Source organism: Ambystoma mexicanum, chromosome 2p (genome assembly GCF_040938575.1).
Source record: "Ambystoma mexicanum isolate Mex_15411 chromosome 2p, UKY_AmexF1_1, whole genome shotgun sequence".
NCBI lineage: Eukaryota > Metazoa > Chordata > Amphibia > Caudata > Ambystomatidae > Ambystoma > Ambystoma mexicanum.
Window position 1 is genome coordinate 993200270 of NC_090923.1, and position 19575 is coordinate 993219844.

Genomic DNA, 19575 nt, shown 5'->3' on the forward strand with positions numbered 1-19575 from the left:
GGGTTACTGGGAGCTGTGACCCCAGTACAGGTTACATTGAAGTAAGGTGCTTAGTACAAATAAACCAGTATGTGGATGATCGGTTGGTATGAGGTGAAAAGGATCATCAGTGCAGGAGGGGTTCTGTTGCATTATTGCAATTGCTGGCTCACAAAGGCTACAAGGCAGATAAAAAGCTACAATACTGTCAACAAGAGGAACTATACTTGGGACAACTCATTTTTGTAATGGGAAAAATATTTCCAGATAGGGCGGCGGCAGTACGCACCGCCCCTAGGCCCAGTACTGTGAAGGAAATGTAGCAGTTTTTTGTGCTTATGTAATTTTTGTAGGGTATGGATCCTAGACTACGCAGTCTACACAAGGCCACTGTTACAAAGTCTCAGGGAAGGACAGAGGACTTAAAAGTACATTTTAATGGACTGACAAAATGACTAGACAATTTGAGGACTTAAGCTATTTGCACAGCCCCTGTTTTAGCAACTCTGGATTATTTACAGGAGTTTTATTTATTTTCCCACTCTGATGAACGGCTCATGAATTGACGGAAGGAGACATATTATGTGGTGATGGGTCATAAATAATTGACATGGGGACAGAAGCACACAGGGGCGGTAGTGGGACACAGTAAAGGGGGGAGAAATAGTGACCACCCCTGTAGAAAGCGAGACCATGGTTCCATACACAGCAGTGGCCATATTACAACAGGACCATTATTATCTGGGGAACTAATCAGCCCCAGGTTTAAAAGTCCATTTGAGGTGGTGTTCTGTACTCCTCTCGCCGTCCATATGAAGGAGTTAGATATTGGGTGCATCTCTTGGGTGTTCTACGAGCATCTGAGAAAAGGTAATGTTTAGTAAGGGCATAGCCAAAAGAGAGAGATTTTTGAGGATCCATGCCAAGGTGGGGTGCAGTGGCACACACCTGCTTTTTTCTTTCTTTTTAAATGTTTACATGTTTTATTGTTTTTTCTTTTGTCCATTTTTTATTTTAATTTTTCATTTTTTTTTTGTTGTTTTTTTTGTTTTCATTTTTTTTGGAAAATCCAGGATCTGGTAGGCCCTGGTGGGAAAAGGGTCTCTTTCTGTGTGTCTCTCTCTCCCTTCTCTCTCTCCCTCTCTCTCTCCCTCTCTTTCTCTATTTCTCTCTCTCTCGCTCCCTCCCTTTCTCTCCCTCTCTCTTCCTCTCTCTCTTTTTTACTTTCTCTTTCTTTCTCTTTCTTTCACTCTCTTTCTTGATAACCTTTTTTCTCCTCTCCAGGAATCAGCAAAGATGGCTGACCGACCTCTCTGTTATGAGGGAAAATGATAAAGATGTTATTTAGTCTAGAAATGTAGTAGTAAAATGTTGTTTTGTATGACACTGGTTGTGGTTGTTGGAGTGGATGAAGGGATGTTTGTTATATGGGGTGGCCATATAAAGGGAGGGATGGACAGTTGGGAAAGGAACATGCTAATATGTCTATAAAAAAGGAAATACACTGACTCACTTTTTGCCGGCCACCCCTACAAGTTTTCTTAGATGAATGAAAGGGGAAGTATGAATGCCGTATAATTTACATAAGGTGTTGGGTTTTGACACTATTTCTGACGTCCAGAATGTAGAAACATTGAATAGCTAGTACTCTGATATGCGCATTGCAGGAAGGAAATCAATGAAAGATGTTACAAGTGTGCACTTAACCCGCATGCATCAGGGGCTCCTAAGGTTTTTAGGTCCACATAAAGTCCCAATTACAGAGGCACAATGCTGGGTACATCTTGCACTATAATAGATAAAGGACACATTCCAGGCACATAGTGTGCAGTTGAGAAGCATTTATCTAGTCCCAGCATTATGCAATGGCAACACGAAATACCGCCAGTGTCTACAAGGACCATATTTCTCCTTGGGTGGGTACTCAAATGACAATGACAAATGGCAGGGCACCACAGTGATGTGCCTGGCAGATGGGCTGATCGAGTACAGCGGAGAAGCAATATCCCAAATAGAGACTCTGTGTGCGCAGTATGGTCCCAATACATCACAAGGCTGACACGGATTGCAACAATGAAGAAAACAGTGTGAATAGATAGGGCCAAACATTGTAAACTTTGTTTTAGCAATGAAGGAACAGTTCCTGGTTGCACAAACACACAGTGAAACCACACTCTTGTGATCCCTGGTATGACAAAAGGTACAGCAGCAGTGATGGATTACTACTGAGTTTGTGGCCAACAAGCCTACTTGCAACTCCTACCATCTTGGAGGGGGACGTGTTCACTGGCCACCCTGCACTCAGTGTTACTAGTAATCCTGGAAGGACTTGTGAAGGGAGAAGAAATGCCTGTTGAGGTGCCAACAGCCACGCTAGCACCTAAAGAAACAGAAAGAAGCTTGCAGATCACACAAGAATTTGGTATGCTGCCAGAAAAAGGACGATTTCAATGGTGGGGAAGCAAGAAAAGCTCAAACTGTCAAAAGACTGTTCAACGCTGCTCAGAGGAATACCTGGCAAGTATTGATGTCACAACTGAACTTAAGGGAGGAGGATTTCAATCCCCTCTCCCGAACCACAGAAGCCGAATGGATCGACCCCTCCCACCATGGTTGGCACGGGCGCCTGGATGTTCGAATTACACGTAGCCACGTGGCAGCCAATGGGGGGAAGAAGGAGTTAGGGAAAGGGGATGGACAAATAAAGGGAAGGAAGGGAAGACAACAAGACATAAAACGACAAAAGACCCCTACAATTCCTGACTAGATAGCTTAATACTCCTGCAACCTGACCTGACTCTATCTTCAGTAATTAACACGCCACCCTACACAAGTCGTGAGCAAACATGGATTAGCACAACATAATGCACATGGAAAGGCGCTTTTCTCCATTTGGAAAAGCGAATAACTGGAAATGACTTAAAACCATATTACACTGATACTGAACAGAGAACATTGAGACGTTCACATGCCTCACAAAACATGGATTAACATATTACACTGCACATAGAAAAAACTTAATAACTAGAAATGCGATTTAAAAGAGTTGAATTTTCCCTGGTGCTTAGAACGTGAGGTAAACAATGTGCCGGCTACCAGAGTGGGGTTTATCTTGCCCAAAACCAAGGATTTATGTGCCTTCACTTAACTTTTGGTCCGGACGTTTTCCTCAGACGTCCGGACATAAATACTTGAAGCTTTTGATTTACTCCATGTTAATGCCGTAAACCGGCCAAGCAAACAAACATAGAAACACTTAACTGATGGTCCGGGAGCCTACTGCGGCTGACCCGGACCTGTAGCTCTGGAGCAGATTAAGGAGCGTGTGCCGCCGTACCCCGGGATATAAAGATGCCTTGCGACATAACCGGCGTGACTTCTTCCCGCCACTCGCTTACACCTTCAGAGTTCCTGCTTCGCTCCTGCCGCCATCGCCGCCACCGCCCATGCTCTCCAACATTAATCAACAGCACATGAGCACGGGCGGGCGGCCGTTAAGAGCCCAATCCCTAATTGCAAAGTGCCGGCAGCTGAGTACCGACAGGCCCAAGGAACTACACATTTTCCCATGCCTGCTGGGAATTGTAGTTTTTAGATATGCCGTACCTGTTTCCTCCTGCACCACAGGCCCTTATTCCTGACAATTGATTTTTTAGCTCAGCAGAGGCTTTCTTTTTTGGCACCTGGGATACATGCAGCTGTCGCTCTTTTCTACCCCGGAGGATGCTGAGAATGGGTCACTATCCCACATCATCAAGGCGGTGCACAATCTAGGTGTTCAAATGAAAAAAAAGGTGGAGTTCAGAACACAGACTGGCTATCGCTTGCCTTTGATTGGGTCCTGTCATGGCTGGGGGCAGCAGTTAAAATACTGGTTCCTGTGATCATGTTCTTATTGGTTCTCTTCTGCACGTGCCAATGGGGTCTCCAATGATATGTTCCTATAGTCCCTAATAGTGCAAAGATGATGGTTTCAATTGGGGGATCTAAAACACCTTGCCATACAATAAACAGTGAAACTCAAACTAATATTTCTGGGGTTGTAGATATGTCGGGTGGGGATGAGTTTGTTACTGTAGAAGTAATGAAAGGGGGGAATGTAGGGAAGGAGCCTGGTGCTTTCCTACATTTCCAAAGTTTCCAAGCACTTTTGAATTAGGCAAAACGTCTGTTAACTGTTTTCTAAGCGCTACAAGAGTCCAGGGGGTAGGAGGGTCACTAAATAAAGATAGGTAGGATTGAAATATAAGATGCAAATAACTTAGTTGAATGAATTTGTAGAAGTGTTACATTGTATTTAGTTTTCCCAGAGTACGGTAAAGAGCAGGCTCTCTGCCAAAAAGGAATGTGCTTGTGCTAAGAATAGATCGCAGAGCTCGTGTGGGGTGTTGCATCACTGAGGCTAAGGCTAGAGAGCATGAAGTGGTTGAGCAACTGTTCCTGTCAATCACAGGCCAATGGAGACTAAGATTCAGCACAACAGTATTAGAAAAACAAGTGTTTTTTTCTGAGAAATACTGAACCAGATAAAATATAATTTTATGGAGTTAATGTTGAGAGAATGGCAGGGAGAGGTGTCTATGTATGAATGTTTATAACATAGTAAATTATGCTAAACAAGAGGGACAAAGTATTCCTGATAATACAGCATTATGTTAAGTGGGGAACCTGGACATGCAACACTGGAGACACTGCAGCATCCCTTGTATGGCAAGAAAGACAACTTTGGAGGAGCTCTGCTGGTATCCAGTGATCAAGTCAAGAATATTTAAGCACCAGGCACAGCTTCAGTATTCAGGACCTGGGAGTCAGCAAAGGACGACAACAGAATGCTGACCTGCAATGGCAGAGTCCTCTGCCATTTCCCGAATCCTCATGATCTGTAAAGATTAAAGTCTTGTTATCACCTGCAAGATAGACTCATGGCTTTTAATTCCCTAGAGGGGTGAATTCACTCTGGTTTATGGTGATTATGGGTCCCCCGTATTTAAGGGGCGCCCCTGTAAATTGGGGTTCGCTTTCAAATGCAAGCAGTGAGGCAATTAAAGGTTATTTCACAAGCAGTATTTTTAACTAAACTCTTCTTTGGAAAACTAATGAGATGTTCTAAGTTCTTAAACAATTTAAGGAATGCAAGTTTGCTTGAAGGTTAAAGGTGATATCTGAAGAAAAGCAGTAGAGCCAAAGAAATCTAGAATTTGAAAAGAGAGTAAAAGCATAACAAATGTAATCATTTCCTCCAAGCTTGTGGCGGAGGAGTCACATGTATATTATAGTTTTAAGAGTTGAATTGGAAGTGTTCAAATTGAATTCTATGTGCTATTGTGTTATAACATGCTTTAATTCCTATGCAGGGCATGAATAAGAAGCAGGAAGAGCTGGACCCACTTGGGATCAGGAGAACACAGGTTCATGTGATGAAGTGCCATGTATGACTGTAAGAGTTAGGAATGGGGTTACCATGGGGCCAGGTACCACCACCTATGTAATTCAGGAGCCAATAAGCAAAAAGAACAGGTAAAAGTAACAGACAGCTTGTTTCCATAGCAGCAACCCCCAAACCCTATGCAGATCCAAGATGGTAGCCAGTCTTCTTAAAGGCTCTGGCTGCGGTTCTAGGACTGGTGCAGTAGAGCTGCTTAAGTTAAAGCTAAAAGAAACTGTGTATTCAGTCGAACAAGCCACTTCTTGAACAGTGTACAAAAACACACACACCTGAGCAGAGCTCTGTATAAAGAGTGGGAGTATGGAAAGTGCAAAGGTGCAGAGAAGGAGCATGTTGGCAGCAATATGAGTAAAGAGGAGGTGGCTGGTTTGGTAGTGGCAGGCAAGGAGGCAAGAATGAGGTTGGAAGGGAGGAAGAGAAATTGGCTTGAAGGAAAGCAGGTGATTAGGAGAGTAGTAGAAGAAGATTGGGAGCAGCAGATAAATTTGGAGATGTAAATGAAGGCGCTGAGGAGAAGAAACATTGGGTAATTTTTTAGAATCATTGTCATTTATAGCACCAAGCTTATCTTACAAATGCTGTTTCTGGTTGGGTTACACGGATGATGTGTTGTTGATGGATAAAAACCTTATAGGCTTACAGCATCTTTTAGAGAAGTTTGAGGAGTACACAGCACAGAATATGTTGCAAACTAACCCTAAAAAAACACAGTCTTACGTTTCAATGGCAAAAGAACAAAAACAGCAAGTTTTAAATGCTCTTGGGTATGAGCAGATTGCTGGTAGCCCAGACCACGGCATATTTGGGTTATATGTAAGTTAAACCAACTCAGAGAGTTATTTTGGAAAGAAGTCTTAAAGAAAGGGTATTGCAGTTGGGAGCCCACATGAATTTTATTTGTAAGAAATTTAGCTGATTTACTCTATGCCCCCTTAACGTCATTTCATAATATGAAGGCAATTTCGGATATTATCTATGGACTAGAAACAAACCCTTTTTCAATAAAATTTGAGTTTCATCATTTGGAAGGCAAGAAACGGCGCAAGGTGCTATCGTTACCTAATTGTGTACCAAGTGTGATTATTCGATATGAGCTGGGCCTAACGTCAATCTCCTGCATAGTTCAGTGGAAAATGCTTGCGCTATATAGGAAATTTAAAATTTAAAATGGCTAACTTGAATACATTATATCATACAATTTGGAAACAAATGGAAGGTATTAATAGAGAGAGTGTGGTGAATTTTAAAGGCTCGTGTTCAGATATCTTGAAAGAGAAAGACATGTTGTTGGAAGCTATGGTTGACAATCCCGCTTTAATGAAAAGGAAAACATTTGATTTAGGCTGGATACCCACATGTGATCTGAGAAGTAATCAAAAATTGTACTCTGACCTAAATTTGTAGAAAAAAGAGGGACAATCCCAAATGACATCACATTGGGCCTCATTACGACCCAGGCGGTAAGTTACCGCCTGGGCCGTGACTTTACCACCATGGCGTAAACTACATTTACGCCATGGTGGTTGGCGGATTTACCGCCCCATTCCAACCTTGGCGGGGCGGTAAATCCCCATTTTCCCATTTTCCCTTCCCCATTCCCATTTTGCCCCATAGGGCATAATGGGAGTGGGGAAGGCGTTAATTACGCCACCGTAAATTACGGTGGCGTAAGTAACATCAAGGTCCCTTAGTGCCATGGATTTTAACACCTGCTAAAAGCACGTTCCCAAAGGCAATGATTACAATGGGGGTGGAAGGTTTGTTAACATGCCTACCTCTGACCACCCCCAAACTGTGCTGATCCTGGGCCTCCTCAGCATAACACAGACATTTTCACGCAACCCAACCATTCCTACGAACCTTCTGAGTATGGACTGCCTCAGTGCCCTGAGTGAAACCATTTATTCTAGACAGCAAGGCTTGTAAATACATATACCTGAGAATACTGTATTTGTGGCAGAACTACCGACAGCAGCAGAAATCTTTCCGTAGCTACACATAAGGAAGTAGTTGTAACTGCACAAACTACTTTGCCTGGTTTGCTTCCGGATATTCTGGAGCAATTATGGATGGCGGGGGAGGGGGGGGGCTGACAGCAGAAGTAAAATGGCATCTAGTGCAATACTTTAGAGCAATTCATGAAATTTTGGCCACTACGGCCAAGTTGTGCCCAACCTACAGACTATTCTCTCAGTGTCCCCCTCAGACACCACTGTACATAGTGTAGTTGATCTACGCTCAGAATTTTTCTACGTTCCAGTTGCACGTGAGTCTCAATTCCTTTTTGCTGTCTCCTTCCAAGGGGGTGGGAACATACCAGAATTGTCAGATAACCTGGCCCAGACTCCTCCAGAGATTCAGACACTACACAATACTGCATGCCGATACAGCATCTCTTTGTTTTCCCGGAGACTCACAGCTCATCTAGTAAGTTGATGACTTATTACTTTGCTCTGCTGATCAAGCAGCAGCACAAAAAGCTGTTAATTATTTGCTGAGTAACCTGGTGAGCGCAGGCCATAACGTTGCCCCATCTAAGATGCAATTGTGTCAAAATGAGGTGAAAATATTAAGGACACATCTTAAGACATGGTCATCAGGAATTAGATCCATCCAGGGTAAATCCAATAATGACTATGCCTCTGTGACAAACAAAAGCTGAATTGAGGTAATTTTTAGGAATTATTGGGTACTGTTGACAGAGGATTCTTGATTGTGCCTTTTTTACAAAGAACTTCCTAAGTGCCTGTAAAAGGGACCCGCCGAATGATATTGTATGGATATCGCTGTTATGGGAAGATTTTGATCAAGTGAAAACTATGCTATGTTCAGCCCTGGCTTTGGGCCTGGCAACATATTAGAAATCCTTTGTGGTTTACTGTCACAAACGCTCAAGGGTAGAGTCTAGGGCCCTTACATAGGATCATGGGGGCAAGTCACGGCCGATTGCATGCTTTTCTACACTCATGGATACAGTGGCTCAGGGGTTCCCAACATGTTTAAGTGCAGTATCGGCAACTTTGTTATTAACAAAGATTGAGAATTCATTTATTTTTAATTTGTTTTAGCATCACCCCTTACGTATAGGGGCCCACATGCAGTGCATTCCTTGTTGTTAAAAAGTAAGACATACCATTTGACACAGCAGTGCTTGCTGCACTACGGGCACACACTGTTTAATGGCCCTTCGATCACATTCAAGCATGTGGGCCCTCTTAATATAGCCTCATTGTTGCCTATGTCTATAAAAAAGAAGAAAACCTACATGATTGTGTTTCAGTGGTTTCTAAATGATCTACTGTCAGGCCTGACATGGGGAGGTTCCCCTAGAGGAGGGGCACACTCTTTTTGTAGAAGCATCATCCTTGAGCCTTCCCTCTTCAGGAGCACTATTGTCCGCGTATGCTGTAATTGAATTTCTAAATGATTAACTGGTTGTTTTGATGGCCTAAATGAAACACGTTCAGCGCAGGTTGCTCAGCTTATTGCGCTATCATCTGCATGCCATCTTGCATCCGTTGACTCTGTCACCATTTACATGGACTGTAGGTGCACTGGGGGCATAGCCTATGATTTTGCCCAAATCTGGAGTTAAAAAGGATTTTTAGCCACATCAGGGACACCCAATCTCAATGGACCCTATTTTGCAGCCCTCCTTGATGCCATCTTGTTGCCAAACAGCATTGCAATTGTCAAATGCTCTGCACATACACGGGGGAGGATATGGTATCCAGTAGCAATGAAGCAGCTGATTTTGTGCCATGGGGAGTAGCCCATGGCATTTTCCCACCAAGATATAGTGCTGCAGGCAGCCCTGAGACCGTGGCTGGAGTATATGTGAATGAAAGTGAAGTGTGTGTGTGTAGGACAGCTTGAGCAAGTTGTCAATCACTGTACACAAAAGAGGAAAAGGGTAGGTGGGAACAGAGTGGAGAGATGAAGAATAAAGATGGGATTTGGAGAAAGGAAGGGAAACGTATAGTGCTTCAAAAGGTACCTTTTCAGTTAGCCAGAAGTGCACATGGATTGGCACATGTGAACAAACATGCAATGGTATCATAGGTGTATTCGGCTCTGTGGGCTCCAGGTTTCTGAGGGTTACCAGGTCAGATGGTTCGACAATGTTCCAAATGTCACCATTACAATCCAGCAAGGCTGAAAAGGTCCCTTTAGGGATGGCACCACCTCCAGCTGGTCCATTTCAGGCATTGCAATTTGATCAAATTGATTTTGCCCATATGTCCCCATCTGTTAATTCATGTACCTACCTCCTTGTGGTGGTCCACATATTCAGCAGCTGACACTCATACAGTAGCTAAGCGGCTGTTGCAGGATTTTATACCGAGATTGGGATATTCCTGCCTCGATACATTTCGATAATGCTTTAATGACTCTTATTTGTACACAGATCTTAAGTGTAAGCTGGCAAAGATTTGTGCAAATACAGAACTAACTTGGTTCCAAGCTTTGCCTATTGTGTTAATGTGCTTGCCGGGCTCGGCCAACCACACCACTGGCATTTCCCTACATTAAATTATTACTGCATGCCCTATGTGCGTAGCTGTTGCAGCAGGAGCTTTGTCACCCTCCCATTGTGTGAAGATAACATGCTACAGTACTTTATATCCTTGACCTCTGCCCTCCAATTTCTCCATTCACAGGTCTACGCTACCTTTCGAGAGCAACCAGACAAACCACTCCAAGATATCCAGCTCGGTGAAGTGGTGTGCATCAAGATACACACATGAAAATAAGCGCTCAAACCCCAGTGGAAGGGCCCTTTTGTTGTCCTCTTGACATTGGGTATGAGGGACTATCAATGTGGGTCCATGTGTCGTATGTGAAGAAGCAGAGGGAGCTCCCCACAATCACACTGCTACCAGAAGTACTATTACAGTCTGTCCCGGAACTTTGGTAGAATAGAGACTTAACAGGAACTTTTCATTATAATCTTAGCAGTAGAAAACAGAAGGATGCTGAAGATCAGCAGACCCGAGCTGATTTATTGAGACAGTTTAGAGAACTTCAAGCTATTAAGAATTGTTAGCAGCTCATTGGTGGGAAAGAACAACATATGAGTGTCCCAGTCATATGCAGAAGTAGATATTAACGATAGAGGTGATGTTTTGAATTTTCCCCGTAAACACTACATATAACACGTTCCAACAGAAGAATGTACTTGTGCAGCTTAAGGTGCAGAATATATTAGGAGATCCCCACTTGATGTATTGGACAAGACTTATGAACACAATCCTGTATTAGCTGGATGGTCAGTGCATGAGTGCCCCTGGGATTGTGCTAAGTGCCTTAGTGTATGCACTACAACATTACCGGTAGTAGCAGTCCGCAGGAACCACCCCTTCTGTGAATTTCTGCCTGCTTGGAGAAGGGGCGCAGAGAGGAGCAAAGGTTGCAATAAACACAGGTCTTGTACCAGCTCTCTGGGTTGCCAAAGACACGCCACATATCCTTAGCTAATGCTTCATAAGAACCCCCACCACACTATGAGCTTGTGTAAGGGTGTCCCTAATTATGCTCACACCAGAGTAAATACACCCCTCTAGGGAAATAAGGCCAAGAGTCTATCTTGTAAGGATAACAAGTTTTTATATTACAAAAATGAGGATGGTAGCAAAGGACTCTGATGCCTGACTGTGTTCTCCTGTCCCTCTTCCTTTCCTTCCTGCCACTTTGGTGCCAGGCAGGGGTTTATATAGTCCTGTTTTGCTGTAGTGATGTCACTGGATATGGGACATGGCTCCATCCCAATCCATCCTTATTCCATACAAGCCTTCCTTTCTTCATTGTCAGCAGTTTCTGTCAGAACATGCTGCTCTACATTTTGCTAGTTTGTGCAAAAATACACTGTAGCTCATGTTTTCCTTCATTTTGCTACTAATGAACATTTTAAATATAAAAACATTTTCCAGTCATTCCCTCCATATTCCACTCATTCCACTCGTGTATCTGAGCCCTGGAGGTTCCACCCACCCTTAATACTCATAATATGTCCCATTTCTGCATTTTGTAAACCGAGCATGTAAATCCCATTTTAGCCTGGATGGGCCCTTAACAGACAGTAGACAACTGGTGAGTCACTTTGTGTGCTCTGCCAGTGCTAGTGAACACTGCAGAAGCATGTACTCCATTTTTAACACAGGCTGCATTCTTTCTGGGGATGGAGGGGGTTTTGCATCTATCGTACTAAGATTTCTACAATGCATAGGATCTGAAATTTACAAATTTATTCAGCTAATAGTTAATTGAGCCTTATATTTAAACAATAACTGCTTTCTTCAGTGTCTGCCCATGTCTGTGTATGTGTTTATAATAATAATAATAATTTCGCATTTATATAGCGCTACGAACCCTCAGGTATCTGAGCGCTGCTTACCCACGGTGTGTGGTGCTCATTTATCGACCTCGGAAGGATGAAAGGCTGATTTTGGCCCTGCCGGGATTCGAACCTGCATTAGCAAGCTCTGCACGGATGTGAAAGCGAGCGCTCTACTCGCTGTGCCACTTGACCACTTTATATCTGCATGAAAGAGCCTTCCCAGGGCCCCATCTCCTGCCTAGTCCCTTATAGCGCCTAAAAGAGGTCTTGCCTAATTCTAAAGTGCTTGGGGGTGCGGGAGGACCCTGGTTCCTTCCCGACACTGGCCTGAACTCAGGCCGACTCTCGGTGCTTGCCTGTCCACATGATAACCCCCCTTCACACATACCACCCTTGCAACTAATGACTCAAACTAGGACCACCAGATCAGGCACATCTCGCTCCAGTGTGCCAATACCAGGCAGCCTACAATCATTAGGGCCATTGGGAGCCTTGCACCTTTTCGCTCCCATCAGAGTGTCAACTTGCCAACATTGGTACGTAACCTACCCCACAGATTGTTATTCACAAAATGTTCTTGCACATAACAAACGGTAATGAACTTTACCTTCATGAATCGTTACTTCCATGGCCACACAACCCGATACCCATACCTTCAAGAAATAACCCTACACTTTTTTCTCTTCTTTCTTTTCTCTTTTTTCCTTGGTGCTATTCGTCAATTGAAATACTTTGCTTTTACTGCTATAACTATTTGTCCAACTTGTCATCATCAACTAACCAGTACAAATTCTGAAATGTCTGATTTCAACTCACTCAGATAATAACTGATGTACACTATGTCACTTACATTGGTCATCACGCAGAGCATTGCAATGAAATCTTCATGTATGTTATGCTCCACATACATATTTGTTACTACATCACATGGGCGTACTAATTACAAATGTCACAATAACCACCCAACCTGACACTTTGAACACGTGTTCCCTTCACAATCACTCACCGTGGCTCTCACTACTCAGGTATTTGCTTACAACCAACAATGCACACAATTGCACATCGTGTATACTCACCACCGCCTTGAAAAATACCCATGTCGGGTCAAAACACGTGTTGGCTCAAGTGTGTAACTAGATCACCCTAATATCAAGTTACAAGACTTCTCATTTATTCTTTGAGAGTTTTAAGAAAACCATACAGCTAATATCATCACTGACCCAGCGCTTATGTGATTCTGGTTCTTACCCAAACCCACTCTGACCTCTCCGAGATGGAAGGGCACCGTCTCTTAAGAATCCCTCACCGGCACCAAAAATTGGTATATTTATCCCTGATCAGCTGTCAGGTACTGTCAGGTTCGAGTGACATATTCTTTACATACAGTATCTTATACTCACTTACATTGGGTCAGGGGAGACACATATTTAGTATAGAAAGGTTTTAGGAAGTTATTATGGGTTATATTTTTTATACAGCCAATTTTGCCCTTAACCTTCATTGCAGTCTATGGAGATTGCCCCAAGCCAAGATGGAGGTTCTCAGTCTAAATTCTGATTGGCTGGAGATTGTTTATAGGGAGGACAATGAACATTCTAAACTGCCTTTCATCGTCCTTGCCCAGCTGAGAGATCGTGTGCCTTGTTGCTCCTGCTTAACTTTGTCAAGGGTGACAAGTTTCTAGCGGTTGAGCGGAAGATCTGAAAGTATAACAGGAGTCATGTTTGGAGTTTGGTGGAGACACAGGACAGGAGTCAGAAACTTCCATTTATTCTGAGAAAAGAAGTTTTCAAGTCTTATTCAAGATAAGTGACTTTCCAGATTTGTTGAACTTGTAAAAAGGTTATTTTTATCTAAGGGATTGAAATCAAATCTGTATCTAAAAAGATTGAAGCGCGTATGTTTGTTTTTATCGCTACATGTCAAATCAAACCAGCGCGAGAGTTTTTTGTCCGTTACTTTTCGTCCGCACGTGTGTCTCTGCGCGTGAGAGTGAAGCGCGAGCGTGTACTTTGGACTCGCGTTTACTGTTCGTTTACGCAAGGGTTTTTTCCGCGTGATAATATAAGCGCGTGTGTATGTTGCGCGTGTACGTATTTATTCGTGAGTTGGACATTAGCGCGAGTGCGTTTTACCCGCGAATTGAGTCGTCAGCGCGTGTGCGTGTTTCCCGCGACTTGGAGGAAAGCGCGTGTAATTTTTATCGCGTCTTGGATTTTAGCGCGAGTGCGTTTTACCCGCGAATTGAATCGTCTGCGCGTGTGCATGTTTCCCGCGACTTGGAGGAAAGCGCGTGTAATTTTTATAGCGTCTTGGATTTCAGCGTGAGTGCATTTTACCCGCGAATTGAGTCGTCAGCGCGTGTGCGTGTTTCCCGCGACTTGGAGGAAAGCGCGTGTAATTTTTATCGCGTCTTGGATTTTAGCGCGAGTGCGTTTTACCCGCGAATTGAATCGTCTGCGCGTGTGCGTGTTTCCCGCGACTTGGAGGAAAGCGCGTGTAATTTTTATCGCGTCTTGGATTTCAGCGCGAGTGCGTTTTACCCGCGAATTGAATCGTCAGCGCGTGTGCGTGTTTCCCGCGACTTGGAGGAAAGCGTGTGAAATTTATATCGCGTCTTGGACTTTAGTGCGAGTGCGTTTTTAAGCGTGTGCGTATTTCCCGCGATTTGGAGAAAAAGCGCGTGATTTTTTCTTCCCACGGTTTCTGGCTTTCCACGTGAAGATTCCAGCGCAAGTTAAATTCGTTCCTGAGAAAAAGACTCTCTACAAAGAAAATATTAAAAACAAATACAAGAACTTAAAAGAACTTCATAAATCTTACTTGAAGACCTTGTTCAAGAATCTTTGATTTGAGCAGACTAACTACAAAGTTAATTAACATTCATGGACCTACTGAGAAGGCTGAATTATCTATAAGATTCTGGTCCACAAGTAAGGAAGTCTTGTCTGCTTTTCACTTCTCTCGGCATTCTGAAGAGAAGAACCAGGTATGGTTTTTAAACTATTTTGATTAAGGATTTAGAGTTTAAGGTTAGTATAGTAACCCATGAGTAATGAGGTATATTGCATGTTTATGTTTTAACTACAGGTGAAGAACCAGCGAGTTGATAGCTTCCAGCCTGGTGTTTGTTTCTTTGTCCCTTCCCCCTTTCCCCTGAAAGTGAGGTAAACTGAGCAGTTATATTTATGTCAGCTCAGAGTGCCACATTTTGGGTGGATTGTCCGGGGTTCAGCAGCTTCTGCAGACACCAGGTTCTCAGCATGACATCAGCGCAGTGATCTACATATTCTAGTGCCCTACCCACTTTGTATAATAGTAATTGGCTGCCTGTTTTTCAAGTTACTGCTGGCATGGTGCATAAGCAGCATGAATTCAATAACAGCTAGACCATCAAATACACATGCTGCTGGAGAAGTAGTGAGAGTAGGCCACATCCTCACCCAGGGAGAATACACATGCTGCTGGAGAAGTAGTGAGAGCAGGCCACATCCTCACCCAGGGAGAATACACATGCTGCTGGAGAAGTAGTGAGAGCAGGCCACATCCTCACCCAGGGAGAATACACATGCTGCTGCTGGAGAAGTAGTGAGAGCAGGCCACATCCTCACCCAGGGAGAATACACATGCTGCTGGAGAAGTAGTGAGAGCAGGCCACATCCTCACCCAGGGAGAATACACATGCTGCTGGAGAAGTAGTGAGAGCAGGCCACATCCTCACCCAGGGAGAATACACATGCTGCTGCTGGAGAAGTAGTGAGAGCAGGCCACATCCTCACCCAGGGAGAATACACATGCTGCTGGAGAAGTAGTGAGAGCAGGCCACATCCTCACCCAGGGAGAATACACATGCTGCTGGAGAAGTAGTGAGAGCAGGCCACATCCTCACCCAGGGAGAATACACATGCTGCTGCTGGAGAAGTAGTGAGAGCAGGCCACATCCTCACCCAGGGAGAATATTTCAGGCTTGAGAACATTGTAGCATAAAAGTAGTAAACTCGAAAAGCGGGACTGTAAGGTTTGCCATCTTGTTTATTTTGTAAAATGCCATCTTGCTCCTGATACAAGCGAAACAAGACATACACTATACAAAAAAGCATTTAGTGGTTCATGCAGAAAAGGAGTTCATGGGTTGCGAAAATCCAGGCATGACTGTTTGTAAAGGCCAACAGTCGGTTGTTTAAAAGCAAGGAAGAAAGCTTCTCGAACTTGCAGTGGCAGGTTCAAAGCTGAGAACCCTTTGTCTTTCACATAAGAATGTTGTGACTAGGATTACTGCTGTACTGCACTTTTTAACTATTTCCTTGGGCAAGGGGCGAGTGAGAAGAGACACGCATTTTTTTGTCGGCATACGCATTTTCCTTTCAGACAGAAGACTGCAAAACCTAACAGTCCAATGTGCAGTTTAGGTTTTTACATTTCAAGCTGTTATTCTAAAACCATGAGCAACATTTTCGAACAGTGACAAAAGCACTAATAGGTATAAAAATAGAGGATGAACTACCTACCTTATTGCTGTCTGTCGTTTCTCAAAAGTATTGTTTGTGGATGGCAAAGAAGGGAGAGCCTCTGAATTGCTGCTGCACGGTCTCTGCAGCCTTTCTCTCCTCTGACGGTGGTTGTCTTTATGAATCTTTTCACTGTTCTTCTCCTTTTGCTCTTCCCGGCAGTGGCAGGGCTCTGTTCTAGGGGTGTGCAGTTTGAAGGGCTTGCACATCGTCACAGTGCCTGCATAGGACAGATATTGAGATGAGGCTAGGGTTCCTTTACACTGAATTCAATGATCCCTTAAACTCTATATGCTGCTTTGTCATAAAATGTTCCTTCACTCGCGACTACGCTGGCTAGGGCTGGCCGGAGTTTTGGTCAAAATGTTGCATAAGCATGCTCTAAAAGGAGGGACAGTTTGGATTGGACATGAACATTGGACTTTCCTCTCACCTCTCGCGAGAAACCTCTATCCTCTGGCCCTAATAACTACTCCCGCCATTGGAATACCTCTGGATGAATTGCCAGTTAGTTTTCACCTGACATCCTTAATTACCCCCTCACAATGTTATATATAGCCCATGTACTAGTTCAAGTGCACCACCTTACAGTGACTAAACAGAGAAAACTACATTCTTAAGGAAGACGCAAGGGGGCACTGTTGTTAAGCCCACTCCAAAACTAAAATATGCTTTTCCCATCAGACTAAACAGTCAATCATCTTACGTTTGACTCTTGTCTGCTCCAGCGACTTCTGAAACTTCCGCTGCAGCCTGTCAAAGTTGGGCACACTCTTGTTGATGGCTGGTCGAAATGTCAGTTCATTTTCATTGGCCATTCTCCATCTCTGTTCCCAACCTGGAATGAACCACAGGCCCTGTCGAGGAGAAGAAGAATGCAGCCGCGGTGGCTCTGGTGAGCCTGGTGACCCTTTTCTCTTGCCGGCCACATCTTTGTTGCTGCTTGTGTTTTCTTGGCTGATAACTTCTTCGTCACCTGACAAGGATGTTGTGGCATGCTCGGTTAGTTCTGGGACCACAATGCCTCCAATGAAGTGTGGACTGGGTGGTTTATTTACTTTATTAAAATACAAAGGTTCCTTCATTGCCATAAGCCATTGCTTTCTTTTCTCCTTGTTGTCCCTCCTCGCTTCATCGTATTGCTTCATAATTAAGCGTGGAGAAAACTTGCCACCTTCTGGCATTTTCTTATCTTGGTCCTTCTCCTTCACCTTATCCTGCCAGGTCTGAGTGGAACTCCCCCTTTTCTTTTCTTCCTCTGAGATTGTGGCAAGTAAAGGTTTGGGAGACCTCCCCCTTGAGTTTCTATGGGACATGTTCTTGCTGGTACATCTTTTGCCCTTGGATGGTGTGGGCTCTTCAGCCAGTGAACCACTGTCTGGAGCTCCATCCCACCTCTGCTGGAAAGTGACGCAGTTGTTCTCCTTCAAGAGCCTAGGTTCCTGCTCTGGTGAATCCTCAGGCGGAACGACCTGAAGCTCCTTTATGTGGGAAGACAGGAAGGCTATGGAGTCATACTCTTGGCAGCAGTCACTTTTGCACCTGGTTGAAAACACCCCAAACATTCAGTATGTAAACAGAAGAAGTGAAAATGAATGCATACAACACAAGTAAGGTTCCCTTTGGTCGTGCCCCACTGTCAGCGAGCACATAGCTCTTTCTTAGCTATAGTTTAAAACAGTGGTAAAACAAACAATTCCATATTCTGCAAGCTACTGTTTCTAATAAATGATCAGACATGCCCCAGTTGCCTTTTTGCCCTTCTCGCAGGGTAGAGGAGAACCCCAATATGTTCTCATGTAATCAGGATATAACAATTCTGAAAGGGACAAGTCATTTACTCCAAGGTGGGATGAAGCAGAGGTGAAAAGGGCGCATTCTACTCCTGGCATTTAATTTAATTTACTCAGCAAAACTAGAGAGGAGTAGACATAACAACTGGATGTTGTAGGTCTTGAGCCACGATTTTGTGTGGGGGGGTGGGGGAGGCATGGGTGGTTAGTTCTGTGTTTAGGCCAGGGGAAGTGTGCCTGTCATGAACTGTTCCTGGTTCATATGTTTTTCTAGCCCTGTTCTAGATTCTTATGTAGTGCTGAGCATATCCCTTGTTCCATATGACCCATCCTATGAACACCCACTATTATATCTTATTTCGAACATTCTACCTTTGCGATGCCCATATGCTGGGTTTATTCGATTTATTTATTCCTCTTCAGCCATAATTTTATGGTGTTGGTGCTATCAATATTACATGTTCTCTCATGAGTACAGCAGACAAGTCCTCTGAAAGAAATTTGCCAACCCAAACACTCTACGATCGAAAACCGAAAGCATCTATCTGCCACCAACCCCTGAACCCCATCGGATTTTTATTTGGGTGGAGATGCTATGGAGCCCTATGTAATTCACCAGCTTTTTGCACTTCCCAAAATCAAGTTGTTAGCTTCCATACGAATCCATGTAAATTCCACTCGCCATCCACATGCACTGGGGGAGACATTTCAAAATGTTGCGCTCTAAAGAACAAGCAATGCACAGGTCTGCTTGGATTTCCGTGCATTGCTTGGAAGTCATAGAGCAAACAATCATCATTGTCCTCAGGGGAACGTGTGCACAGAAGTACACGTGGGTGCAGTCCCTTTGGTGCAATGACCAAAGGCTTCAGAAATTAGCCCCTCTCTATCCTCCTCCCCCATATCTGTTTATCCTCTTTTCCTTCGTTTCTTTTGAGAAAAGCAAAAGTGAACTTCCCATATTTCAACATAAGCTGTTGTATTCATAACTCTACAAACTCCTCCTCTACTAATGTGTTCAGATATTTAAAGACTCTTCATACTCCCCCTATACTAATGTGTTCAAATATCTAAAGACTCTGCATACTTCTGCTCCACTAATGTGTTCAGATATCTAAAGACTCTGCATACTTCCACTCTACTAATGTGTTCAGATATCTAAAGAGACTGCATACTCCCACTCTACTAATGTGTTCAGATATCTAAAGACTCTGCATACTCCCCCTCTACTAATGTGTTCAGTTATCTAAAGACTCTGCATACTTCCGCTCTACTAATATGTTCAGATATCTAAATACTATGCATACTCCCACTCTACTGTGTTCAGATATCTAAAGACTCTGGGCTTCATTACAACTCTGGCGGTAGCCGTGCCCTTATTAAGGGCACAGCTGCCGCCGGAGTTGCATTTTTTCCGGCACCCGCGAATGGGCAAGAACCGGGTCATGGCGAGCTCGGCGGACCCGGTAATTGCCCATTTTCGGGTGCCGGAATCAAGGGTGTCCTGATCCC

General features: G+C 43.9%; 1 protein-coding gene across 1 annotated transcript in view; it reads right to left on the reverse strand.

The window, feature by feature from the left end:
* Positions 1-19575, reverse strand: part of TSGA10IP (testis specific 10 interacting protein) — a 333990-nt gene that overhangs the window by 205181 nt on the left and 109234 nt on the right. The window contains exons 3-4 of the mRNA XM_069643063.1: positions 16977-17812; positions 16271-16490 (exon numbers count right to left, since the gene is read on the reverse strand). Of these exons, the coding sequence (XP_069499164.1) occupies positions 16271-16490; positions 16977-17812 (1056 nt within the window). The remainder of the gene's footprint in view (positions 1-16270; positions 16491-16976; positions 17813-19575) is intronic.